The sequence below is a fragment of the Sphaerodactylus townsendi genome, linkage group LG05, assembly GCF_021028975.2.
Source record: "Sphaerodactylus townsendi isolate TG3544 linkage group LG05, MPM_Stown_v2.3, whole genome shotgun sequence".
NCBI lineage: Eukaryota > Metazoa > Chordata > Lepidosauria > Squamata > Sphaerodactylidae > Sphaerodactylus > Sphaerodactylus townsendi.
The window spans coordinates 217169-244818 of record NC_059429.1 but is presented as its reverse complement, the minus strand read 5'-3'; the positions used below and the strand labels follow the sequence as shown (position 1 = coordinate 244818).

Sequence of the window (27650 nt, the reverse complement as noted above, 5' to 3'; positions counted from 1 at the left end):
TTCCTCTCAGAAGGGGAAAGCTGAAGTTCCATGGTTTGCCAACTGTGTGTTGTATGGATACTCTTGTATGGATTGGTTTATTTTTTAGGGTTATTTATTTATTATTTATTATGGTTTCAGATGTTTTATCTTTGGTGGTCCAGAGCCCTTCGGGGGTGGGCAGCATAGCAAAACTAATAAATAAATAAATACTGGTTTTTCCCTCTGCACACTACTGGTGATCTGTGGAGGGGAAAGGGTGAGTTTAAAATGTCCTTAGCAGCTTCCATCTAGGATTCTGATAATTAAAATGAGAAAGGATCACCCACCATCTCACAAGCCCTACCCCCATCCCTCATGTTTAAGGACAGCAGCAGAACACACCTTATAAGGGAAATCCAATCCGCCGTTTTCCACCCTTTCCCTGAGGCAGCCATATGGGCAAGGTAGAATAAGGCCACTGTTATTGCAAGGGCTCACCTCACCCACTCAGGTTTCATTGCACACATTTTAAACCAATGTAGTTAGACCAGCATCTTCTGTATTTGAGATGCAAAGTTAAAAATACAACAACAACAGGGCCCCAGAAGAGGTCAAACCTCAGGGGAAGGGGCAGCTAGATCTTCTTCCTATTATTCTGTCATGAGATTCAAGGGGGGGGGGGGCAGGACACTGCTAGATGTTAGCACCAGAGCATATAGAACAATATTAGAACCATGTATTCTGATGGCATAGAATCAAGGCCTCAACCAGGGCATTCCCTGCCACTTTGGTTCCCAAAGTTCCCTCAAAGTCACAACACCCTCTCTCCTCCTCCCCCTGGGGCCCGGCTCCGCTGTACCGCTGCTGCCTCCTTTGGCCCAGGTCTCTGCTCACCCTTCCTACCCACAAGATCTTAAGAAGAGCACCATTCCTCTCCTGCCTGGCCACAGTATTGGCAGGAACCAGCTGTTACAAAGACCAAGACAGGCAATCAATCCACGGGCAGCAGGTCTACCTTTAGAGGAGAAGAGTCACAGAGTGTTACATAGCTAATGGGAAGATGTGTTATTCCATGGATTAGGGTAGAGTTTAGGAAAAGTCAGGGAATGCAGCAGAAAAGGGCTGGACAAAACATAGGGGTGACAGCCATTTGTGGGTCAAACCCTCTGGCACACAGTGGCTGAGGGAGGTTGCTTTGAAAATATTCTTGTGACACCCTCAAAATACGCTAGTGAGAAATGCGAAGAATCTGAAATGCAGCCCCACTCTCTCCAGGAAGATAAACGAAAAGTCAAAAAAGTTACACAAAATGGGAGGCAACTGGATTACATGGGGATGGAAAAGGAAGTCAAGCATAAATAAAAAGCACAATAAAAAAGATAGGAAAAACAGAAGCAAAGAATATAGAAGACATTTATTGAAAGCAAAAAGGAAGTTACAGACAGGCCCACCAACGGCTTTCTACAATCTGAACAAATCAAGAACTAAATGCTACAGAAAAAAGTACTAAGATTCATTATAAAATAGTTTTAATTTTCCATTCTTTCTTTCTTTTTTTTTTGCATTACATTCTTTTCATCCAGGCAATGAATTCTGGTGTTTTGCAATCAGCCCCCCCTCCTCCCCCAATACTGAACCTGTAATAGCTGGTTATCAAAATATACAATACATCCGTTTGCTGTAAAAACCTGGGTTCTGCTGCCCCCTCATGTCTTACAACAGGTATAAAAAATCATAAATATTTACACCTTTTTCTCATTACATTTACATGCAACACACAGGATCAAAGAAAGAAAAACCAATGAACACCCCCCTTCCCTTAATTTGCTGTGTGTGGGGGTCGACAGCAATACACTGTAATGTGCCTCTTGCAAACCCCTCATCTGCCTCCTGATGGAACGCAGGGATAAAATGTGTCAGCGAAGAGAGGCAACGTTCCAATAAGCCTGAGAACGGCCTCTACTGAGCAGACCCTGGGATCAAGCCTGACCAAAGTTCCGCTGACTTCTAAAAACACTGGGTAGCCATTTGTCTTCTGTTACACCTTTTTTTGGGGGGGGGGGGGGGGGAGGGAGGGGAACGAGTTACACAACCAATCCTCAGATGCTGACCTGGAAATGCAAATGGTTGATCGGGGTCCAACAAGCCAAGAAAAAAATCAGATGGTGGAAGTCTCGGCCATTTCAAGCAGACAAGCAGCCTTTCCACTGCTCTGGGCAGACTGCACACAAAGAGCAAGGAAAAGCGCCACGGGCACGCGTGTCCTTATGTGTCAGCTGCTGGTTACAGCCATGAAAATAAGAGGTCCACTATTGAAAGGCCAGTTTGAGATAAAGGTCTGCCATTCTCTTGGCTACCCGGGAGCAGGCAAGTGGTGCTGAACCAGTGATATGGAGCAGTCTTTCAAGAGCTCCAACAGGGTCAAATTAAGGCAAGGTGACGACTAGGAGATCTTCTGATGGTCCAAGCAGAAGCGTCTCCTTGAGGCTTCCCAGACCTGACCAAGGCAGCTAGGCAAGGCTGGCAACCCCTGCAGGACCCGTCTCCTGCTACATCACCAGCACGAGACTGGCCCTCTTTGGGCCAAGGAGGGACGGTTTCAGTTAGTGTTAAGACTCTTCAACCTCCCCTCAAAGCCCATGCATAAGTCAATGTCTCTTGTGAATTGTTGGTGCTGGTGGTGGTGAGGGTAACAACAGCAACTCAACACCAAAAGACTTAAAAAAAAACTTTGGTCCACATTTTGAAGAAACAGCCCTGATAAGAGTACAAAATTCTGGCTCTTCTAAAATCTCACACAAGTCAAGAGGGCAGAAATAAGGCAACTCTGGAATACATTGCAGAAGGCAGATCGGCACAAAAAGAGTTCAAGACAGGAGGTATTGTGAGATATGAACAGGAAGGGTAAGTTGCATTTCTCTTTAAATAGAGTAAATGAACTCAGGTTAATTAGAAGCCACCCTTAACATCTGGGTCATTTCCTTCTTTTGAAGTAACTGGTGTTTGCTACTTTTAAGTAATTATTTCTTCACCGTACAAGATTACTCCTCAGCCACGACTTTTATCTGGCTGAACTACTGCACTATTTTCAGATTAACATAACAAAAATATAAGACAGCATACAAGTTAAAAGAACAAGAGTAAGCAGATACATTTATACCATCTTAGCTATAAAAAAGTTAAGCTATTTCCTTTTTGCATATATATATGCATATATATGAACCCATTACAATATTTGGTCAACTGGAGATATTGCTAGGCAGAGAAAGACTGCTTTGTAAAAAAATTGTAATTAAAAAGATTTAAAAGAAAAAGCTGAGGTCACTAGCAGGAGAGCAGACAGGCTGGGCCTTTAAGGGTGAGCTCAGAAAGGAAGCAGCAGGCACCTGGAACCAACCTTTCGCAAGTCTGAGCCCAGAACTGATTATCTTAAATGCAGATCAATAATTCAGGCTCTTTAGGACAAGAAACGTTGGATACTCTTTGCTCTGTTTCTACAGTCAGGGAAAATTCTGCATTTCTAAACCAGCAAGTGGAACCCGATCAGGCTTACTGTGGCCAGAGGAATGGTGAACGGACAAGGAATCTTCCCTTTCCTATCCTGCCCTGCCTGAGCAAAGCAGCACTGCTGGCCACACATTTTTTTAATGCTGACTCCCGCTGGCCTCACAAAGGACTAAGGAAGTTAGTTCAAATGCTGCGCAGGTTAAGAATTTTTCTGGAGAGATGCTCAGCCGCTTAAGGAGGCGGAAGGCTGCCTGCCCGCCCCGCCCCTGTGCCAGGCAGTCTCTCAAGGATGATTCTGCCGTACTTTCAACTTTTACTAATGAACCTCCCAAAAGGAGCAAAAGGCTTCTAAGGCACAAGATCTTTGATCCAAGGCTTAGGGAGGCAGCAGTCAGCCCTAAGGAGGTCTCTGTGCTTGGGAGGGCTACAAAAGGAATCACAACTACACAGCTTGGGGTCTTCCAAGGCTTGGAGAAGAGAAGAGAAGAGAAGAGAAGAGAAGAGAAGAGAAGAGAAGAGAAGAGAAGAGAAGAGAAGAGAAGAGAAGAGAAAGGCAATGCTATGAAGCGGCTGTGGTTTCTGGGACTGGGCTCCATGAATGGTATTTCTCACTCTGGAGGGAGGGGAAGGAAGAGGGGATCGATCCCAGAGCAGTTGAAGAATGTAAACTCATATGCTTGTGGCCCTGCCCCCTCCGCCAAGACCCACATGCAGGAAAAGTCAGAGCAATGGGAATTCAGATTTATTTTTTTTAAAAAACCCAGTAAACTGCTTTCCTCTTTAAAAAAATAAAAATCTGTTGTCTCTTAAGGTCACTTCAGCTGCTTTTTTTTTCCTTTTTAAAGTGGCTTCTCGTTTTTCTGGAATGATGGAAGTTGTCTCGCTCCAAGCGGGCGCTGGGCCTTCAGGATGCCTGGCCGGAGCCCAAGGGAGGGGCTGTGGGGGGCTTCTGCCTGCAGTCCCACCCATCCTTTCTGCCCAACGCGCTTAAATGGTGGACTTGGAAAAGGAGACACGCAAGTGGTGGTTCTCACCCAGGTCATGGTTATGGAGGTCGATGAGAGACTGAATGGCTTCTTCCACAGACCCCATCTGGATCAGAGCCATCTTCCGGTCTTTCCTGCCAAGGGAACCACCATCAATGTTGGAAATCAGCATGGAAACTGAGCAGTAGTTGGTGATGGCCAGAGACCAAGCGGCTGTGGGGGGAAACTCTCACTCCGCAAAGAAAAGGTTGCAGGCTCTGGGAAAGGCCTTGCTCTGTCTGGGGAGCTGCCCCAGGAACCACAGGAAACACTGGGCAAAGAGACCAATGAGGTGCCCTCTATCGGCTTTCTGCATCTGATCTCTGGCCATGAAAGGCAAGGCACAAGTCATCATGACTGCACTGCCAGCCAAACCCACCTTGAACTGGCAACTGTAGCTGTTCTAATGCTTGAGACACCTTTACCTCCAGCTCTTGAAGACAGCAGCAAAAAGCATGGGCCATGCTTCTGTACGCACAGGAAAGCCTCCTGGAAGGGAGTCACTGCCAGCCAGCCAGCCAGCCATCTCCTTTAACAGCTAGGGAAGGTCTTTAATACTACCCCCCTCCCCAGTAGCTAAAAGGAATCCAACCCCAGACTTACAGGAAGAACTTGAAGGCTTTCACCATTCCTCCATTACTTGAGAATAGCATCTTGAGGTCATCTTCAGTAATTGAGGGTCTAGGAGAGAAAACACCTGTCAAGGTGAGGCTTGGCCCATCGCATACACAGGGGTGGGGCAGAAGAACAAACCTCCTCATGCATCCCTGACCATTCAGGAAGGACCAACAGAATGCAGAACTGGCCAGCTGGCAACTGCTAACTCAGCTTCTAGTATTTATTGGCCATGATTTGCCTGCCTTTTAAAAACATTTCTACTGCTTTTGTGGAATGACTAATACTCCAGGTTGGCCTGATCTCATCTGGTCTCAGAAGCTAAGCAGGGTTGGCCCCGGCCAGTAATTGGAAGGGACACCTCCAAGGAACACCCGGGGGTGGGGGTGGGGGGTGTGACGGCACAGCCAGGCAATAGCGAGCCACCTCTGAACGTTGTTTGCTTTGAAACCCTCCAGGCTTGCTGCAAGTCAGCTGCGACTTGCAGCATCAACCCGCCTCCAACCTATAGCATTCCTTGCTAGGAGCTGTTCCTTGGAGTGCTGATGTCCTGAAGGGGAAGGTGTCCATGCCGCAAAGGCAGACAATCATTATGCACGTGTGTCTGCCTGTTGCAGCTGGCACTTGTCTGCTCCATGCCTCACCCGTGTGTGGAGAAAGCAGCCCAACCCACGCCCCCGGGTTTAATCCCATCGAAGGCTGCCCTGAGCAACCAGGCCGGTCCTGCCTGCCCCCGCATGGCCCACACCAGGCACTTACGGGATATTGGAGAGGTGAAGGGTGGCGGAAGGAGGGAAGATATTCTGGAAGTTTTTGGAGCCCGGCTTCTTGAAGCGGTGAAGGGGAGAATTCCCGTAGTCCTTAGTTAACCCTTGGTCCTCCTGCCCTTCCCGGGGCAGCTGCACCGTCTGATGTTTTGACAGGGTGATGCGGATCGGCTTGCCGTGCAGCTTCTGACCATTGAGGTGACTCATGGCTGCCAAAAGTCGAGGAGGACACGTACAGAGCTGGTTGCAAAAACAGCACCCTCTGGCCCTTCTGCCCAACCCCAAGGCCGCTGCCCCAAACAGCACGCGCTCTTCCCACACCAAGGTTTACATCCGGGGGGGGGGGGGGGGCTTTCACTGAAGCTGCTAATACCAGCTCTAGCTGGGTCCCCTGACTGGGGGATTCTCAGAACCTGAAGGAAGACCCCGGGATCACAGGTGGCTATCGTGACCATCAGTCATGGCAGCAGTTTCTTACATTTACTTGGTATGGACCCCGCCAAGACCAAGCCAACTTTTTTTTTCCGGGTCATTTCCCAACCTGTGGCTCACACCTCTTTCTCTCCCCCTCTTGCTTTCCCATGCCCTGAACTCTCCAGCCTCCCTCCTCCTTCCAGCTATCACTGTAAAGATACTACTAGGTTGCCAGATTCCTGCCCCCATTATCGTTGTAAAGGCACAAACATGAACACTTGAAAAGGAGGGGGCAGAGAGAAAGAGTGATGAACAGGACGTGAGTGGCCCTAACACACGTTCAGAGGCTCTGCAGCCCACTTTTGAGTCCTGACCCGCAGGTTGGAAAACACAAATGACACCTCCTCCTTAAAGCACAAGGGAAAGGGAGGGTTCTAGGAACAAGAGGAGGAAGGCACAAACCTGATAACAATCCCTGTCAGTTAGCTAAGTGGAACCAAAGCAAAGCAACCCAACCTTAGGGGTGGGAACTGATCAAAGGATTGAGGGGGGGACTGGCCCCAGTACCTCTGCCCTGCCCTTCTGAACCTGAACCACAGGTAGAAGGATGGAAAGTTATGTGGCCCATTTTCTACAGGAAAGGTTTTTCTTGTGCTAAAAGCCCTGGCTATCAGAGACATGGAATCCTCAGTCTGTTGGCGCCCTGTGTCCAGTTTTAGCTGTGGGCTGCTTTTGATTCTACTCAGTACTATTTGTTATAAAATCCTGTATAACTTAAGCAATTTTACATTCTGAATTCTGTGTTTGGCCGATTCTTTTCAGCCTACTCAGATGTTCAATTTTATAGAAAGGCAGTACTTCCAAGCAAGTTCATATCAGGCTACTGTCAGTCCTGTAAAGAGAGATGGACAAAGCTACAAAGGGGGTGGGGGACCTTTCTCCCTTAACCACAGATGGCCAACCAAACCTATTCTTCACCAGTGTCATGAAATGCTTCGGTATTTGGGCTCAAAGGCTCACAGAGTTGGAGGAGACCACGAGGGCCATCAAGTCCAACCGCCTGCCATGTAGGAAGACACAAAGTACTCTTGTATTTTGCAATCAAAGCACTTCCAGTATTTTGGTAACCAATAACTTAGAATGGTTTGGTATAGCCAGTATCCTGGAACTCATATCTCAAATCAACTGTGGAGATCTATTTATTTATTTCAATTTATATCCCACCCTATCCCCACAGGGTAAAAGCCTGGGGCCCGTTTTCACAGACTTTGCCATCCATTTTTGGGTCAGGATTTGCCACAGGTTGGGGAAAGCTGGCCTAAACCAACCACCACTGGACACTGAAATGGGGAGACAAGCATTAGAAATGTTTATATTGCTTTCCAAGGGTGATGATTCTATGATACACACGAGACATTTACGCCCCCGTCACGTCCCCCACTGATTTCATCAGTACCATCTTTGGCCTTCTGCCAGGTCCCCTCCTGAATGTGGGATCGAGCGCAGAAAACTAATTCTGTGTTTTGCTGCTACTATGTATTAAATAATGTTAATGTTTATATGTTTATATTTTATTATTGTATATTGTATGTTGCCTTTTGGGCCTTATTTTTCACCGCTCAGAGCCCTTTGGGGGTTGGGCAGTATAGGAAAATTAACTAACTAACTAGCTAGCTAGCTAGCTACAACAACAACAGGTACTGTGGAAATACGGGTAACCAGCCACAACAAACAAAGTGCTCTAGGAGAGCTCTAGGAGAGCGATTCCACCCCAGTGTTCTGGCTGCTACAGAAAAGCTGTTGGCGGCAGCAGCGGGACTTGAAGCCCAGATCTTAATGGACCTACAGTGTAGGTCTACTCCTTAGAGGTGTACAAGGGTTGAGCCTTAAATTAAACAATGGTAGTTTCTCACAAAAGCTTACCCAGCTGGGACTGATTGCCATCTGCCATTTGGACCAAGGCATTCTCCTTCTTGTTAAACAAGATCTTCACTCTTTGCACATCACCATATACCCCTTGAGGAAGCGAAGGAAGGAAACAAAAGGGAGTCCTTTCAGGAAGAAATCCTGTATCTGCACACCAACTAATATGAAGACAATCACACCCTGATTTGCTCCCATATTCTATAGAGAGTTTGTTCCAGAGTCTAAGCTACTCAGGGTAAAATCCGAGAAGCAACAGAACAATTGAATAATCAGGGAATAGTTAAAAGCTGAGTAACTGTCCCCATGAGTCAAACCAAACCCTTTCACATGCTCTCTGTTCCTGACCCAACAGGCATGCAAAGCAATCAAAACCATGCACAATACATAAAAAAGGAAAATAATAAAGTAAACACTAAATGGCATATGGTATATAAACTTCTTTTAAAGCATTCAACAAAATCTGCCAAACTGCAAAAAACACAACCGCATCTTTTTTTTTGAAGTAAAATCTCAAAATGAAAAAAAGGTAATAAAAGTGTGAATGATAACGTACCGAAAAGAATAAAGAGGCATTGGGGTGTAACTCTCTTTAGAGAACAGCAGAGCAAGGCAGCGGAGGGACAGGGGAGAGGGAAGGAATCGAGGGAAGAGCGGAGGTCGCGCAAAATCGTCCACAACGGAGGAAGGGCAGAGTCCCCGCAGGAAATGGCGAAATTGGTTGATGGATGATGAAGTTTTCAAGATGGTTAATATTGAAGGGCAGGTTGGTTTCCGAAGAGCAGGAAGGTTTGGTTTTGTTTTTGTTTTGTTTTTTGGAGGGGGGTATTTTTTATTTTTTATTTTGTTTGTTTCAAGCAACAACAGGAAGCAGAAGTACCGTGCAGGTCAGTTGGCAAAGAAATTCCGGATCAGGGAGAAGGGAGAGAAAAAAAATAAAATATTCAGGGATGGGGAGGAGAGAAAAGAAAAAAGTAGCAAAAAAACATAGGTCAGTAAATACATAAAGAAAATATGTCGTGTTCCATCAGTAAAAGATTTATAGATTTTTTCTAAAAACGTACAACACTTTTTGTTTTACAGAAAAAACTAGTTAATAGGTTTTTAAACCTAGTGGAACACAACGATAAAAGGAGAGTACCTTATTTAAGATATAACTAAGAGGGAAGAGACAGCATTGCAACAGAGCAACTTGCCAGGGGTAACGAAAGACGGACATTCACAGAGCCTGGAGCACCTGAGAGAAGCAGCTTTGAGGACAGGCCCCCTAGATCAGTGGTCCCCAACCTTTGATATGGTGACCCAGAGGCCCAACTTTATTTGGTATGAGGGCCCACGTGGGAAAAAAACCAAGGATTTAAAACGTCACTGAAACTGCAAAAGTGTGGGGCCCGTTTTCAGACTTTGCAATCCATTTTTGGTTCAGGATTTGCCACAGGTTGGGAAAAGCTGGCCTAACCCAACCACCACTGGACACTCAAATGGGGAGACAAGCATCATATGTGCTGTATAAACACACAGAGAGGCTCAAGGCATTTCTCACAACTGTTCAAAGTGAATAACTGCAACCAGCTACTGGGTGAAGACTATCTGGTCAAGGCCACGGTTCTCAAACTGCACATGAAGAGCTCAGTTTGCAGCCTTTCCAGGCGCAACTTGGTCTCTATAGGGAAAGTATTTTCTGGTGCCATTAAGTCACATCCGACCCCTGGTGGGGTTTTCAAGGCAAGAGACTTCTGCCGCCACACACTTTTTGGCTTGAGTGGCCCATACAAAAAACTAAACGAAGCGAAGCTTCAGGCCAGCCCTGGACGATCCACGTCAGGGTCAGGGGTGTGTGTATATACCAGTCCAAAAATGGTTCAAAGTACAACTGAAGCAAAGTGCTACAAAAACCTCCACATAAACATCAAACCAGAGAGGTAGACATGTGTGGCAGAAAGCCACAATCACTGGTAGAAATGTTTAGAAGAGCTTGCAGTGCATAAGGCCAAACTGAATCTGGGCGATGACATGGGGGTGATTCCCAGCAGCACAGACCCGGCTTCCCATGCAGAAGATCAAAATCCATTTCTAACTGAAGCACCTCATATGCTGGGCAGGGAAAGGCTGTTCCCGAGACCCTGAAAAGCAGCTAACATTTCAGGTAGCCAGTTCTGTTCAGGTGTGCACTTCAGACGGGCCTCAGGCCAGGATGTTTCTGAAGCGTGAGTTGTAAGATGTTTGCACACAGACCTCATAAAACCAGGTGCTGTGGCCAAATCCACAGGCTACCCTGAATGTTTCTACAAGCAGTGGAGGTTTCCGGGAAGTCTTTCCTTGCTTCAGTCACCTGCCCACCTCCAACGTGGTGTGAATGGCCAGCACTGAGCAAGCTGCTGCGTCCCACCCACCCACTGAAAACTGAAATGGATTTGGGCAGGCACTACTCTGCAGGCTGGGAGAAGGTATGTGGAAGCCATCAATCAGCAGGGGAAGAGAGAGCCTCCTCCCCACCCAGTGGTCGCCTGACAAAAGTGTCAACATGCCTATCTCAGCCAGAAGAGAAACTGTGATAAGATATGGTGGGGGTGGGATGTGGGCAGCAGCAAAAACAGCTGTGTAAAGATCCTATATTAAGTGGTATTTTTAGGTTCCCGGGAAGCACAAAAAATGAAAAGCTGCCCACTGGGGCCCTCTGATTACTGCTAACTAGAGAGGGGATGCCCTGGGTTAAGGAGGTAGCTTTCACCTTCTCTACAGACAACTGAAGTTCACCTTGCACTCTGAGAACCAGGCCTTCGGAAAGTGCTTTAAATAGAAGTAGTATGTCTTATCAGAGTCAATGGGATTCCCCATAACCAATCCATCTGGTTCTTTTGTCAACACCCAAACTGGATCAAGGAGAACTCAAGACAAGAGGAATTTTGTTTTTAATCCAATGGCAACTCCTCAAATTTCTGGCCTCCAGGCATTTGGGACAGCAAGATGTTCTCAGTCCAACTACCAACTGGCCAAGCAAAGGACCTCAACAACTGATCTTTTTTTCATTCTGGCCAGCATTCAGCTGAATCCCCCTTTTGCAGCCCCACACCTTTCAAAACTGGCATCTCCAATATGGAGAAGGGGAGGAGTCCCTCTGGAGGAATGCTGTCTCTTCCATCGTTTGCATAGACAAGTTTCTACAACACTGATTACACAAGCAATGGAAATAATAATTTAAAAAAGAGTTGAGGAGTCTTGTTAGTTTGCAGCTTTACTAGAGGGATCAAAGTGTCCGGCCCACAAGAGAAGCCTGAAGGATGAAGTCAGGAGCTCATAAAAAACAAAGGCATGAAGTCAGCTGCTCAGCAATTCTCACTACTCTCCGCCACAGATCCCAGGCTTTGGCAGGGCACTCTCTCCAGAGCAGGTGGCCACACTGACTTGAAGGACAGCAGATCTTGGTTGGGCATAACTGGAGAAAAGGGTACTGAACTTAAGAGGCCCTGGAGCCCACCATTTTTGAAAGCACAGCTTTCCTGACTAGTGAATCTAGCACTAGGCATACTTTAATGTTGACGTCAGCAGTGGCGTAGTGGTTAAGAGCAGATGCATTCTAATCTGGAGGAACCGGGTTTGATTCCCCACTCTGCTGCCTGAGCTGTGGAGGCTTATTTGGTGAATTCAGATTAGCCTGTGCACTCCCACACATGCCAGCTGGGTGACCTTGGGCTAGTCACAGCTTTTCAGAGCTCTCTCAGCCCCACCCACCTCACAGGGTGTTTGTTGTGGGGGGAAGGGCAAGGAGATTGTAAGCCCCTTTGCGTCTCCTACAGGAGAGAAAGGGGGGATATAAATCCAAACTCTTCTTCTTTCCTTTTTATTTCTTTTTTAATGCAGCATCCTTTGGGGGGAAAACCTGGCCACGATCCCACCAAGAAACAGTTCAGCTTCCCAGAACTGCTTATTTTATTTCTTGGTGCCACAGGGAGCAAGCAAACAGACCTCTTCAGAAAGGAGGATGCTCTGCCCCCACCCCCACCCCCACCAGTACTAACAGGATACCTCCTTCTTACACCACCTAGATTTTCTCCCAAAGAGAAGGGATCAGACCCCTCCCACAGGTCACCATGTAGGAAAACTGATTGGAGAGTCTGACCTTTATGTACATTATAATGTATGAATACTTAGGCCAGGGGTTTCCAACTCCGGTGCCCCATGTGTTCATGGACTACAATTCCCATCAGCATGGCCAATTGGCCATGCTGGCAGGGACTGATGGGAATCGTAGTCCATGAACATCTGGGGCACCAGAGTTGGAAACCCCTGGCTTAGGACCATAAGACCTAATGCCACCCCCTCCCCCATACTGCTTTGGGACGCAGAGCTGCTCTTTAATGAGCATGAACATGCAAACCCTGGAGGCAATCTTTCTTTTCAAAGAGGTTTAAATGTGGAGCTGGGGGGCAGGGAGCCAGGAGCACTTCACATTAGCACAGCCTCCTTGGCCCAAAGAGGGAGCTGTTAAAACTGGTCGCCCCCATTTGTCTGTCTTCTTAGCAAAAAGGGGAGTCCTGGTTGCAAGGGACCTGACAACCCATTGGGCTCAATAATGCGCTGGGCGAATTATTGCATTGCTGGCAAAAAACTCATGTCCTGAAGAGAACAGTTATGATGGACAGAAAAAAGAACAGCAAGAGATTTTTAAAATGGTTAATTTCCTGTAATTGATAGCGGTTCTCTCATCCATGCTTCCTCTTTGAAGCCTCGGACTTAAACGAGGTCAGTAGAAATTCAGTTTCAAGTACAGGATATCATTTATTTTAAGGATCAGGGTTCCAAGCAATAGAAGAGGATCCACTGCAGGGTGAAACCTAGATGAGACGTAGGCTTTGTCCACCAGTCCAAATGCAGGACAAAACATATTCTGCAGACTCCGAAATTTGACATCCCTCGAACATGTAAAGGCAACCAAATATTTCAACTCAAAGGAAAAAAGTTAAAATGAAACTGAAAACAATTTAGAAATTAAGGAGCAGAAACAAGCCACACACAATTTTAAGGAATCTCATAAAGGATGGGAATGTGTCAATGCATGGCGGCAAAGGAAATGTACTCGCAAAAAAGTCACACAAAGCTAAGCTGGCATGGGGAGGGGGAACAAGGAGACCCAACGAAGAGGACAGGGTGGGCAACTGTCACTCCAAGGTCAAACACGACAACATGCTGAAGAACTAGCAGCTCCTACTATTACGGAGAGGACCCAAGTAGAGGCAAACCATAATGGCATGAAAGTGGGGTGAGGTTTCAAGGGGAAGTCTGGTTGGATTTGGGCTCTGGGGGATGAGACCAGGCCAGCGGGGAAACCAATCAAGTCAAACAAAGCTAAGCTGGCACGGGAAAGGGGAATAAGACCTTTACAGCCCTGGTGACCCACTCAGAACTAGACGGGGCTGCTGACCTGCTTTTCTGAGGATCCCATTTCAGACCTGCCTTTCAAGACAGGACAGGCTCAACTCTTAGGATGGCTTCAGCACAAACCTTGTTTTAAAAAGCGGTTCAGAAAAGTGAGAGCGGAAAGTCATCGGAAGGAAGCAAAAATGTGAGAGAAGTCGAACAGAAGAAATTACAACAAGGCTTCCACTAACCTCGGGGTTCAAATTGCTAACCAGCAGAACGGAGTTCCCTGCCCCGCTGAGGCCAGGAATAGCAATCCGTCCTGCGGCAGCGGCGGCAGCAGCTGCTGATGGGATGGCCAAAGGAGCAAGAGCTCCATGTACATTTGGAACTGAGAGGCCTGAAAAATCAAAACATATTAACCAGTGAAGAAATCAGCAGCAGGGTCTCTGCCAGCGTGGCGAACATTTGGACTTGCAGGTTGCTTAGAGCCCAGGAAAGGGATTCCTTTAGAGCCCCAGTCCTTTCTTGCAGCTCAGTCATAAAGAAGCCCCTCCAAGCCTGCCTTCAGGGCACTCAGTCACTCTCTGGTGGGGGGAGAGGGAAAAGGGTGATGGCATTTGACTCTCCTTGGGTGCTGGGCAAATGGAAAGGTACCTCTGAACACCTGGTTTTTAAATACATCTGCTCCACAGGCTTACATAAGCAAATCCATTCTAGGGGATGCAGGGAAAGGGGTGATAACACAAGCAGTGGTTCATCAGGTCTTCCTGCCAATGCATGCCAGAAGTGCCTCATTCTTGCATCATGCATATACCAAGTCATGACTATACACACTCCAGCCATTTCCACACATGCATTTGACATGGGGATCCTTCCAGCAAAGGCACCTCAGCTCCAGCGCCTATGCAGAAGAACGTTCCTGGAGATTCCTGAGTCAGTCAGTCCCTCTTTGGCGTGACCAGCCACAGAGTCAGAAGTGCGCACACGCCTTTCAATCCTTGCACATGCAAACACACACAACAGAAGGCTTTGCGGAAGCCACAATTGGCTCCTGTGTGCTCCTGTGGTGTATACAGGATAAGAGACGTGTGCATGCTGCTGCTGCTGCTGCTGCATCTATTAGTATGTGGCCCAGTAACAGGAACTCTTTAACTGCAACAAGTGGAACAACTTCTGGAAACTAAAGAATTCCATCCTACGTAGTCCAAGGAAGACTTGCGGACTCTGAACGGCAAACATTCTTGCCAGATGATGTTGCTGCACCAGAACCCCAGCCCCACTGACAGCAGCAGCCGCAGCAGCAGCCAGGAGAGGAGCAAATCCCAGAGCCTCCCCTGTGACCTATCACAGCACCCACGCTTTTGAGCCCCCCCCCCCCCACAAACTATGATGCTTCCAGCACACACAGGTGACTGCTATCTGACCTCACAATGAGTTTCACAAACCTACAAAATGGCTGTAGGCACGCAATGCCCCCCACACCAGAAACATACATGGGGAGACGTGAACCTCCCACTTCAGGCTACCAAGGGAAAGCATGCCAGAGTCATTCTGCTTTAGAGCAGCTTTCCAACTGTTCATGGACGAACTCAAGACAGGTATGGGTTTTGGATGGTCACTGGCTGGGAAGAAAGCCCAAGGGGTGCCTGGATAATACTGCATTTGAAACTGAGGAGTTTCCCAGGCAGTCTGTGATACAAACTTCAGAGTTTCAAAGGACCACTGGACCTGCCCATGGGAACACTTTGCACCCCAGTTACAATACTCCCTCCAGATTGGAGGGAGGGCGCTCAACTCGCCCAATGGGGAAGGAGAAGGAGAAGGAGAGTTAGCTGAGTGGCAAAGTCAGGAGCTTCTGGGAAAGGCAACATCAGGATGAAACAATACCTGCAGCTTGCGGAATTGCAAAAGCAGGAGGGAAGCCAGCCCCTGAATATGGAGAGGCAGAAATTATTCCTGGAGCACCTATGGGAAAAAGCAAAGAGGTGTTTTGCCATTAGATTCACAAACTTATCTGTAGATCAGCTGCCCTCCAGAACTGCAAATGCTGGGAACATCTGGATTGTCCCAGAGAGCATCTGAGCTCATTTCAAGGGAACCCTGGGGATCTATTCTTTGAATGGGAGTCAGTCCAACCCAACCTCTCCAGCTTCAAAAACAAATCTGCACCAGCTATGGGTTTATTTCACACTTGAGCTGAGCACTCTAGCAGCAGATGCAGCCAGTGCCGGCAAGAAAGTGAAGCTGTACCATCATGCATCTTTCTTTGCCACATATCTGCGGAAGTCAGTGGGGTGGCAGCAAAGAGAGAATCTGATGGAGAACTGTAATGTCTAACCAACATGCAAAAACAGGTGGCTCTAAAAGGACCTGGCAGAAAACTGCAGGGAAGAAAAGCGGTTGTGGCCAGCAAAAGGGAAAGCAGGACTCTGACATCGCTCTCCTCCCTGTTGCTGCCCTCCCCCGTCTCTACACTACCAAAAGGCCTCGTCATTGGAAAGCTCCAAAAACAATGCAGCAGAATTTTGTGAAACTGAGTGGGGCAAAGTTTTGCAAAGATTATTCTGTTTTCTGATTATGGATTTTGTATTTTTGGCATGCAAGTCTAGTGTCTGTCACTGGAAATGCAAGCAGCACAGACAACTTTGGTTTGGGACAAGGGAGCCCCAACTCATCCAATAAACAGTTTTGTAAAAAAATTGAGTTGCAGCACATGGAGCGTGTGTGTGAGGAACTGTTTTAACAAGAACGCCTGGAGGCACAATGCAAGCCCAAGGAGGGAAAATCATGTTTTGACTGTTGTATCTCTAAGCACAGCCTCGAAAGTCAGAAGAACACAGTGCGGGAACCTACACCGGTTTGCACAGTTCCTCGTAAGACAAGGGCACTGTTATTCTCACTGACACCCCTCACACTACAGGGTGGGGAAGGAGGAAGAGAGTGAAATCAAGAGACAGTGGATGGCTCCTGCTGAGGTGCCAACCCCACTTTCCAGGCTCACGGCACGCATTCTGGCTCCCACCCAAATCTCAGTGCCTTACCAAAGGCGGCTGCCATCGCCTGGTCGAGGGAGGGCTGGTTGTCCCCACTAGGCAGGTCCGGCCGTGTGTAGTCCCGGCTCTTGTCATTGTTGTACTTGACGTTGAGGCTGGTGAGCTTGGAAAAGTCAATGCGGAGTGTGCAACAGGCGTTGTAGATGTTCTGCCCATCCAGGGACTGCAGTGAGGATATGCAGACAGGGAAGTGAGTGACTAGGGCTCCCTGACACAGACCCAGAATGTCAGCATGACCCTCAGACTATGTAAGGGAGTGGCCGGTGTGTAGGGGGGGGGGGGAGTGTCTTGTGGGCTTTGTCAGACTGGCTGAGTGTTAGAAATCGATGTGTTTCCCTTCTGCTTTGTCTCTCTTCTGGGATTAAAGATACTGCAATGCCCTGGACTCAAGCGTCCGATTAATACATAAAGATCATAGTTCACACTGTGTTGTGAGGCTTATAACCCAAAGGGGGGTTCGCCGGCTGTACAGTGCAGAGGAACACCTGAGGCACCTTGGGAAGCCCATGCTCACTGCAGTGGCACAGAGCCCGGCCATGCTTCAATCTGTTCTTCTTGGTCTGTGCTAATGTTGTCTGCTCAGCTCAGAATTAAGAGGCAAAACGACATCAAATTGTTGTGGGTAGGGGTGGAGGAACAGGAACCAAAGAGTATAGCAACATCTGGAGTTCTTCCTGGGAGAAACGCAGGCTAGAACATAGCAAGGGAACCTGCAACACCACTCTCACCTCATACTCTCTCATGTTTACCCCTGTGGAAGGCAAGCTGCTGTAGTCTGAACTTGGCTTACAGAGCACGTGTTGCTCTGGTACACTGCGTGGCCCACGGATTCCCAGCATGGTCAGTTCAGACACCAAACAGGGATTTGGGCTTACTGTCACTCAGAGAACCCAAATTGTAGCTTGAGTGTACACATGTTCAACCATGGCTCTGAGCCTCATGCCCATTCTGCTGTCCCATCCTGCCAGGGTACTTTGGTATCTAGGCATGGTGGCCTTCTGGAGCCAGGAAAACTGCCACAAGGTTGGCTCAGTAGCATGGAGATCCCCTCCAATGTGGTTAGCCACTGAGCTAAAGAAAGTAGCCCTACTCAGAACACGTAATTATAGGCCTGACATCCAAGCTAATAATAATAATAGAACTGCAGCATCTATGGCACAAACCAGGAGCAGTGATCCCAGTGGTGATCGACACACTGGGTGCTGCCCCAAATCCCTGGAACAGCACTTGCAACAACTTAACAGCAATAAAATCCCTGTCTGCCAAATGCAGAAAGCTGCTCGAGTCGACTCTGGAAACATTTTACGCCAATAATCATGTCTCCTAAGTTCCAGGGTTGAACTTAAAGCAAAAAGAAGGCCAACACCAACTAGTGAGCTGGTGGTTGTGGTAAAATGTGTTTTTTGTTTTTGTCAGTAACAACAACACCACAACTTCCTGGGCCTCTGGGTGAGGCTCAAATTGTAATGAAAGGTCAACAATCAGCTAAAGATCTAGTAGCTGTGAAATCAATAATAATAATAATAATAATAATAATAATAATAATAATAATAATAATAATAATAATAATAATAATACACACAATGAATACTACAATAATCCTGACCTCAATGATTGTGGGAAAAAAAAGAAAGTGTGGACAGTTTACGTAAATTCCTGGTGACAGCAGGATTGGTTTTGATACTAAACCGGAAAAACTTACACGATAATGCAGGATTTCATGACTTGAACTCACAAAGACTCCGGCACAAACCAGCAAAGGTGGTCCCAGTGGTGGACGTGGCATTGTTCGCGCAGTGCCTAAAGATCTTGAACGGCACTTAAAAACAATTGGCGCTGACAAAATCACCATATGTCAGCTGCAAAAGGCCACCCTACTCGGCTCTGCACGCATTATTCGTCGATACATCACAATAGCCCTAGATAAAGTGTCCTGACGTGTGATGTGTTCGCCAAAATCCAGCATATTGATCTTGTTTGCTGTGTATAACTGTTTTGTTGTAACAACAACAACAACAACAACAACTAATGAATGCCAACAACCAGCTAAAGATCTGGCAGCTGTGAAATCTACAATAATAATAATAATAATGATGATGATAACAACAACACATTCTATGCAAATACCTCTAATATCCTAGATCCTTGGGAACAGATCATTGGATACTTACTGGGAAGGGTCTTTCTCCTGGAGGATAGGAAGCCAACCTGGATGGGTGATTTCATACCCCAATCACCGGGAGGCAGGATCTTGTAATTTGTCAACTTCCTGTATTGTTCTCCATTTTAGGTCAGTATATCAATTGACAAAGCCGCATAAACATGGAACCTTAAACAACATATAATTGTGCACAACACGCAACATTGGCATATAACTACCCTATAACTATATAACAAAAACTGTCCTCTGCTAAGGGAGGATCTGGTACTGAAGTTGTTAGTGTTCAGGTGGAGCAGTGTAGGAGCACGACTAGACAATATGCAGAGGGAGGGCCAAGATGGCTTCCTATCCTCCAGGAGAAAGACCCTTCCCGGTAAGTATCCAATGGTCCGTTCTCCTGGAGGCGGAAGCCATCTTGGGTGGGACCTCCTAAAGCAGGGTCCTCCAAATAGGGAGGGTTATGCATGATTGTCTAAAACAGTGGTGGCAAACCTATGGCACTCCAGATGGTCATGGACTACAATTCCCATCAGCCCCTGCCAGAATGACTAATTGGCCATGCTGACAGGGGCTGATGGGATTTGTAGTCCATGAACATTTGGAGTGCCCTAGGTTCGTCACCATGGGTCTAGAATGAGCTCAAACACCCTCCTACTGAATGCCGTCTCAGCGGCGGCCCATGAGTGCAGTTTATAGTGTCTAACAAATGACGATGGGGAAGACCATATAGCTGCTTTGCAGATGTCTTCCACCGAAAGTGTACTCCTAAAAGCTACATTGGTGGATGCACAGCGAATTGAGTGTGCTGTTATACCCTCCGGTATTGGAATATTTAGTGCCTTGTGGGCTTCTGTGATGCATGCCTTAAGAGTCGAGCTGATGGAAGCGACTGACATTTGCAGACTGATGTTAGGTGGAGACACATTAATGAAAAGACTGTCTGAACGACGATTACTCTCAGTTCTGATGGTAAAGGCTTTCAATGCTCTGCGAGCATCAAGATTGTGCCACAGTCTTTCCGTAGGATGTGATGGCTTCGGGCAAAAGTTTGGAATGACAATCTGTTGTCTCATGTGGAATTGTGAACAGGCCTTTGGCTTAAAAGTCGGGTCAGTACGCAGGACCACTCTGTCTGGATGGAATGTGCAAAAGTTTGGGTTAACAGACAAGGCCTGTAGCTTGGAGGCTCGTCTCGCTGAGGTGATCGCAATCAGAAATAACGTCTTCATACGCAACCACTTCAAGTGAATAGATTGTACGGGTTCAAATAGTGACTTCGTTAGCGCTGTTAAGATGGAATGAAGTCTCCATGATGGGAACCAATGGATGGTAGGAGGCTGCTTCTGACGAACACCACGAAGGAATCTAATGACATCCGGGTGTCTGAATGATGGGATTCCCCGGAAATCCGGCCAGATCGTGGACGGAGCCGCCATCTGTCTTCAGAGCATAGAGCTCCTGAGTCCGAGATCAAGACCATGTTGCAGAAATTCTAGGATTGAAGGTAAGGTTGGATTGGTGGGGTCCAGTTGTTTACGTTTGGCCCATCTAACGTAGGTTTTCCAGGAGGCATTATAGATTCAATTGTTTGCTGACCTCCTGGAAGCCACCAATGTGTCAATCACCTGGTCTGAGTAGCCCTTTCGCTTCAGTTTCTCCCTTTCAACTTCCATGCGGTCAAGTGAAACCACTCGGGTCGCTGGTGAGTTAAGCAACCTTGTACTAGAACCATGGTGGTGAACCTATGGCACTCCAGATGGGGGGGGGGGCACTAGGATTACTTCCGCTTGGCACTGGATGACTGCAGAGGAACTTTGGGATGATCGGGATCGGTGGAAAGGCGTACAGTAGCCCTTCTGGCCAAGGGGACGTAAGGGCATCCGTGGTGTATGCCCCCTGTTCGAGGTAGCGAGACATGAAGGTTGGGACCTACTAGTTGATCTCAGTGGCGAACAGGTCTATTGACAGGGTCCCGAACTTCTGAGCTATTATCTGGAAGACCTGTTAGTTGATCATCCACTTGGAATCTGCTACCTTTCTGCGACTCAACCAGTTGGCTTCCACGTTCAGGTTTCCCTTTATGTGTTCGGCGTGTAACGACTGAAGATTGGTTTCTGCCCAAAGGAGGATCTTGATCACCTCCTTGTGGAGCCGAGATGATCTCGACCCTCCTTGATGGTTTACGTATGCTTTCACTGCTATGTTGTCCGTCCTCAATAGGACGTGCTGGTATTGGATCAGACTCTTGAATCCTTGAAGTGCTAGGAAGATTGCTCTGACCTCTAAGATGTTGATCGGGAGAAGGGTCTTTTGTTGGGACCAGGTCCCCTGGACAGCGTGTCCCTCCAAGGTCGCTCCCCATCCCGACAGGCTGGCGTCTGTGAAAATCTGGGGACGACTGGAGTGAAGATACACCTTTCCCTGAGATAATTTTGGTCGTAACATCCACCATCTGAGTTCCATCTTGAGATGGTATGGGATGTATAGTGTGCAGTTGTGTTTCTGTACAATTGCTATCTGGAAAGGTTTTAGAAACCATTGTAATGGTCTTGTGTGTAGTCTCCCCCATTGGATCAGGTCGAAGGTCGACACAAAGAGTCCTAAGAGACTGGTCAGTTGGAGCAGTTGGCAGTTGTTGCTGCGAAGCACCACGGAGACTGTTCGTTGTATCCTGAGAATCTTGTCGTTGGGAAGATACAGGGAATTGTCCTTCGTAGATATTGTGGCTCCTAGATGTTCCAGACTGTATCTGGGGTCATAGAGCTTTTCTCTAAATTTATTACGAAGCCGTGTTCCTCCAGAGTGTGGATCACACGGTGAAGGTCCTGTGTCACCTGATGGTGTGAGGCCAAGCAAATTAGGACATCGTCCAAGTAGGGGTGCACATGCACCCCCTCTTGTCTCAGCTGAATGATTGGCGCCAGCAGGACCTTTATGAACACCCGTGGGGCTGTGGCAAGCCCGAACGGGAGCGCTCTGTACTGGAAGTGTTGCTGGTTGACTGCGAACTGCAAGTATTTCCTGTGCGTGGGATGAATGGGAATATGAAGATATGCTTTGGTGAGATCCAATGATGTTAATAGGTCTCCATTCCTCAGTGCTTCCGTGATAGTTCTGAGCGTCTCCATGCGGAACTTGTGTAGTTTTATGTGTCGGTTTATGTAGCGTAAGTTGAGGATGGAGCGCCAGTCCCCATTCTTCTTGGGGACGACAAAAAAGTGCAAATAGACTCCCGATCTCTTCTCTTCCTCTGGGACAGGTTCTATGGCCTTGATTGTAAGGAGGTGCTGAATAGCCTCAGCCATACGGGTTGACTTTTCTGAGTTCGTGATCGTGGTTGAAGAAAGCGGGGTCTTGGGATCTGGTCGAATTCCATCGTGTACCCTTGGGATGATTTCCCTCGTCCAGAGATCGACATATTCTCCCTGCCAATGGGCTTGGAAGGAGAGAAGACGACCTCCCACCGGAATATCCAGGCAGTCATGCTCTGGATTGTTTGTCTGAGCCGATGAATTTTCCACCTCTTCTGTAGGATGAAAGGAAGATCTACCCCGAAAGGATTGAGGGGTCTGCCAGGTTCTTCTGGAATCCCATGATGTTTTCCTACCATCTCTCGAGGGGCATGAGAAGCATGGTAGGGTCCTCTGTGACCGGAATGTGGTCTGTGATGAGCTTTGTAGGGGCGCAGTATGCCCAACTCTTGGAAGGGTCTTCCTCTAGGTCCTTACTGAATAACATCTCTCCATGGAAGGGAAATCTGGCAACCACAGTTTTAGAGTGTGGGTCGACCTGCCACGCTCTGAGCCAAGCGTTTCTTCGTGCCGTCACTGTAGCTGCCATGGCGCGAGCGGCAAAGGACATCGCATCGAAAGTGGAGTCCATCATAAATGCATTGGTTATCAGAATCTGTTCTAGACCTTCGCGTATGCCGATTAGTTCCGGGGGTAGTATATTCAGCAATCTTCTGATCCACACTACGGATGCTCGAGCAAAAATAGAAGTGGGAATGATGGCCTTGATGGTATTGGCTAACCACTCATGTGCCCGTCTTAGGACTGCATCATATCTCTTGTCTAAGGCATCTCTAGGGGAGCCTTCCCCTTCCCTGGACACAGCACCTCCAGACTGCAGGTTAACCACTGAGGTATCAACCAGAGGGATTCTTAATAATCTATTAAAGTAGTCTGGTGCCACGTAAAGTTTCTTTGCAAGGGCAGGTAGACCCCAACTGGAGCCTGGGTTGGTCCAATTCTTCTTGATCCTAGAGTCAAACATTTCAGGAATGGGGCAGAAGTAGGAACTTGAGTCTTCCTTAGGGAAATAGGTTTGGTTGCCTTTGGCTCTCCCTTTAATAGTTTGACTGCTGCATGGGTCAGAACCAGGTGGGTCCTGGGCATCTGCTGCATCCTGAAGGTCTAAATCAGTAATAGCCTTAGACAGGATAAAGGCCATATCTTCTAATTTAAAAAATCTGGATTGTTGCTCAGAAGATTCACTAGAGGGCCCCTCTGAGTCAGAAAATCGCTCCTGCTCTTCTGTCAGCTCTCCTTCACTAACTAAATCCTCTTCTAGGAAAGAAAGGGGGTCCCCATATGAATGCTCAATAGCAGCCATTTGCCTGTCAATAGGGGATCTGGATCTTGATCTATCCTGTTATTGGGAGGACTGGTCTACCCTCCTGCCATTTCCTCTAACTGACCCTTCTACTGCTGCCTGCACTGTTTTGGAAAGTAGACTGACGAAATCCTGAGGGGAAAATCCTTGCCAGCCCATAGCAATTCTCACACTAGATTCATCGTTGCACTGAGAAACCTCCCCTCCCTCGCTTCCACTAGTCATGGGACAATCTTGCCTGGGAGAAGGAAGGTCTGTCTGATCTATCTGCCTGCTTGCTGACTGGCTGGGATGGATGGAGGTTTGACTCGCCTGAGCAGTTGTCTGCTGTTCGGCTGGGTTACTTGCTGCCTGGATCGAGGGCGAGGTGCCTGAACTGTGGGGCTCCTGCTCGCTTCTGGTTGGTGTGAGCGAAACGACGGCAGCGCTGCGCTCAGGGGCGCCTTCCCAGCGATTCCCCGGCGTGCTCTTCTTAGTGCGCTACTGCTGCTGCTGCTCTTTGTCCCATCCCCGGTCAACCCGCCGGTTGCCTGGACGGGCTCCGACATCCCGCTCACGGCTACCCAAGCAGGAAAAAAACCTTTTGTGCTGCTCTTGTGTCTTCAGCCGCTGACCTGCTGAAGGCTTCCCTCTGAGGCAAAAAAAGAGCAGTCGGCCATCTTGGAGCCGAGATTTTGGCACCAAAAGACAAAAAACTACGACTCCCTGTGAATGTGGCAAACGCAGTACACACACACTACGGCCAACAACTGGGAAACACAAACCAACAGACAAAACACTTTCAGACAAACTAAGACAAACTACGATAAGGTAGACAACACAGGGAATTTCTGTACCACAAACACAAGGAGCAGCTAAAGGTCCTTGCTCTCCCTTTTGAGGCAGGAAAAATACTGACCTAAAATGGAGAACAAGGACAAGACAGGAAGTTGAAAAATTACAAGATCCTGACTCCCAGTGATTGGGGTATGAAATCACCCATCCAAGATGGCTTCCACCTCCAGGAGAAGGACTTGATATTCAGAGACGAATTCCATTGTGCTGTGTTGTTATGTACATATAAAAATAATACAGTACTGGCAACAACTTATCAATAAAATCACTTTCTGCCAAATGCAGAAAGCTGCTCTACTCAGCTCTGCAAACATTTTACACCGATACATCACGTCTATCTAAGTTCCAGGGCGGAACTCGAAGCAGATAGAAGGCCAACACCAACCAGTGATCTGGCGGTTGTGATACAATGTGTTTGTTGTTTTTGTCAGCAACAACAACAACAACAATAATAATAGGTTTGAAAATAGAACTTCAGTGTCAATGGCACAAACCAGCTGAGGTTGTCCCAGTGGTAATCGGAACGTTGGCCGCCATCCCGAAAACACTAGGGCAACACTTGAAACATCTTCGAATTGACAAAATTAACATCTGTCAGATTCAAAAGGCAGCCCTGCTGGGATCCACACGAATACTACGCCAATACATTATTAACTTCCTAGGCCTCTGGGTGAGGCTTGAATTGTAATGAAAGGCCAACAACCAGCTAAAGAACTGGCCGCTGTGAAATCAACCAATAATGATAGTTGGGATTTATTTCCCCCCTTTCTCTCCTGTAAGGAGACTCAAAGGACCTGACAATCTCCTTTCCCTCCCCCCATCCCCCAACAAACACCCTCTCTTAGGTGGGGCTGAGAGAGCTCAGAAGAACTGTGACTAGCCCAAGGTCACCCAGCTGGTGTGTGTTGGAGTACACAGGCTAATCTGAATTCTCCAGATAAGCCTCCACAGCTCAGGCAGCAGAGTGGGCAATCAAACCCAGTTCCTCCAGATTTGAGTAAACCTGCTCTTAACCGCTAAGCCACTGCTGCTCTCATAAGGGCTTCCCCTGTAGAATTTTCTTTGAATGAGGGTTACAAAATACTTCCACTGTGGTTGAAGCAGCCCTCTTCTGCCCTTTGCCATGTGGTTCCACCCTCAAGGCACTCACCAATTTGGCGTGCTGGGAGCTCATAGGGTCTGAATACTGTAAAAGGGCCTGGAACTGGTTGTTCTTGGTGAAAGTGATAATTTTCAGCACTGTACCAAACTTGGAGAAGATCTGCCAAAAGAAAAAAAGTTGAGATGTGATATATGACTACTTTGGAGGTGTTCTTAACAGCAAGGCATTATCCGGAGCAGGAAGGGGCCTCTGGCCTCTTGCACGCAAGCATCTTAAGTACCAACCAGCCACATCCCAACAATTCCCACCAGAAAGTGTGGAGCTAGCAAGGGCTGCTGGGTTTTGCAGCTGCTTGCAAGTGCTCAATTTGGCAGCCAGAGCAGGATGAGATACATCCCTCTGGCAGAGCACGAAGAGTTCCACACAAAGCAGCTTCTGCCGTGCTGTTGAATTAGACAGACCTCTTTTGCTGAGACTCGTCAAGACACGGGAGCCCCAAGCTCATTCGAGACGACCAATAGGCCTGGCCAACCCAAGGGAGACTGCTGACTGCCTCAATTTTCCTTTTCTGCGTTAAAACTCCTCCCTTGCTTTCCTCCTGGAAGCCTCTGCTGCTCAGAGCCCCTTGCGAGTCAAGCACTTAGCTGGCAGAGGTTTCTACAGTCAGGAGGGCCTCTCAGGGCAGTGAGGAGCCAGCTGCAAAGCAGTGCTGGGAGCAGCCATCGGCAGAACTCTCCTTGCCACGACAGGCCCAGCAGTGTGTGTGAGGAAGGGAGCAAAGCCATGCTCAGGTCATCCAGAACCAAAGACCACTTTTTTAGGTGACCGGTCTGTTGGCTGACCAACTGAGGCACACCGGGCCTAAATGACCGCCTCCCTGTATCCCCCCTCCCCAGCTCCCCACTTAGGGCAGCTGGGGGCGGGGCTCTGCGGTGGGCAGCTTAGACGGGTAGCTCAGGCAGGCACCATGGTGGCAGACCGGCCGGCTCCTACCCTCTAGGGGCCGGCCTGCTGCCGCGGCACCCACCCGGGCCGCTGAGCCCTGGCCCTCTGCCTTCTCTGCAGGCTGGCTGCAGGGAGACCGAGAGGGGGAGCAGGGCTCAGTAGTGGCTGACTCGGGTGGGAGCCGGCCTGTGGGTGTGGCGCACAACTCAGCCAGCGAGCGGCGCCCCGGCACAGGGGGAGCCGCTGGGGCCGCCCGGGTCACTGTGCCGCGGGAGAGGCCAGGCGCGGGGATCTGGCTGGCGCCTGGTGCCCCTCACGTAACGAAATGGCATATGCCTGGGGACATGGGATACCTCAGTGTTCAAGGCTTGCGCTGCAAGAGGTTTGAAATACAGTTTAACACACCACCTATTCACGTGCTTCAATTCTGCTTCCTACTACAAGGAGTTCACACACAGTTACCAGCATACACACTCTACTCCTGAATCCTTTTATACATGAAAGCTGTAACTGTGAAAAAAAGTATAGAAGACGAAACCAAGACAATGAAGAGGTTGGAGCATTCCCTATAAAGAAAGACCAACGAGGCAGGGGCTTTTCAACCTGGATGGCTAAAAGGAGGCACAACAAGAGGTTTCTAAATTATACATGGGGTGGAGAAAGTAAATTCTTTTGCCTTCTCTCCCATAATACTAGAAGTGGGGAGCATCCCCTGAAGTTGTTGGGAAAGAGGTTCTGCGCAGTCAGAAGGAAATCCTTTACTCATTGAGTAATTAAATTGTAAAATTCATTGCCGGTGGTAGAAGAAGAAGAGTTGGATTTATACCCCTCACCCTTTCTCTCCTAAAGGAGACTCAAAGGGGCTAACAATCTCCTTTCCCTCCCCCCCCACAACGAACACCCTGTGAGGGAGGGAGGTAGGGCTGAGAGAGCTCAGAAGAACTGTGATAATTGATGATGATGATGATTTATTTAACTTAATAAACCGCTCTCTCCCAAAGGGCTCAGAGCGGTGTGCAGACAATAAATACCAAAATACAAAAAACATTGAATAATATAATTAAAATACATACATCAATAAAAACAGTAGCAGCAATACAACCCACCCACAATTTGGTGGACGGCGTTCAGTGGATGACTAGCCCAAAGTCACCCAGCTGGCATGTGTAGGAGTGCATAGGTTAATCTGAATTCCACAGATAAGCCTCCACAGCTCAAGTGGCAAATCAAACCATGTTCCTCCAGATTAGAATGCACCCGCTCTTAACCGCTACGCCAGTGCTGCTATAGTGAGGGCCACTACAACAAAGAGATTTAAAGGGGGGCTGCATGGTGGAGAGATTCCTCGAAGAGAGGGCCATCGACTGC

General features: G+C 48.0%; 1 protein-coding gene across 3 annotated transcripts in view; it reads right to left on the bottom strand.

Moving 5' to 3' along the window:
- Positions 1-1356: 1356 nt before the first annotated feature.
- PTBP1 (polypyrimidine tract binding protein 1) overlaps positions 1357-27650 on the bottom strand; it is a 76568-nt gene continuing 50274 nt past the window's right edge. For all 3 annotated transcript variants that reach the window (XM_048496980.1, XM_048496981.1, XM_048496979.1), the window contains 9 exons: positions 25386-25496; positions 16615-16789; positions 15461-15538; positions 13822-13970; positions 8769-8802; positions 8213-8305; positions 5868-6084; positions 5097-5174; positions 1357-4588 (listed from right to left, as the gene is read on the bottom strand). In XM_048496980.1, the coding sequence (XP_048352937.1) occupies positions 4456-4588; positions 5097-5174; positions 5868-6084; positions 8213-8305; positions 8769-8802; positions 13822-13970; positions 15461-15538; positions 16615-16789; positions 25386-25496 (1068 nt within the window). In that variant the 3' untranslated portion in view covers positions 1357-4455. The remainder of the gene's footprint in view (positions 4589-5096; positions 5175-5867; positions 6085-8212; positions 8306-8768; positions 8803-13821; positions 13971-15460; positions 15539-16614; positions 16790-25385; positions 25497-27650) is intronic.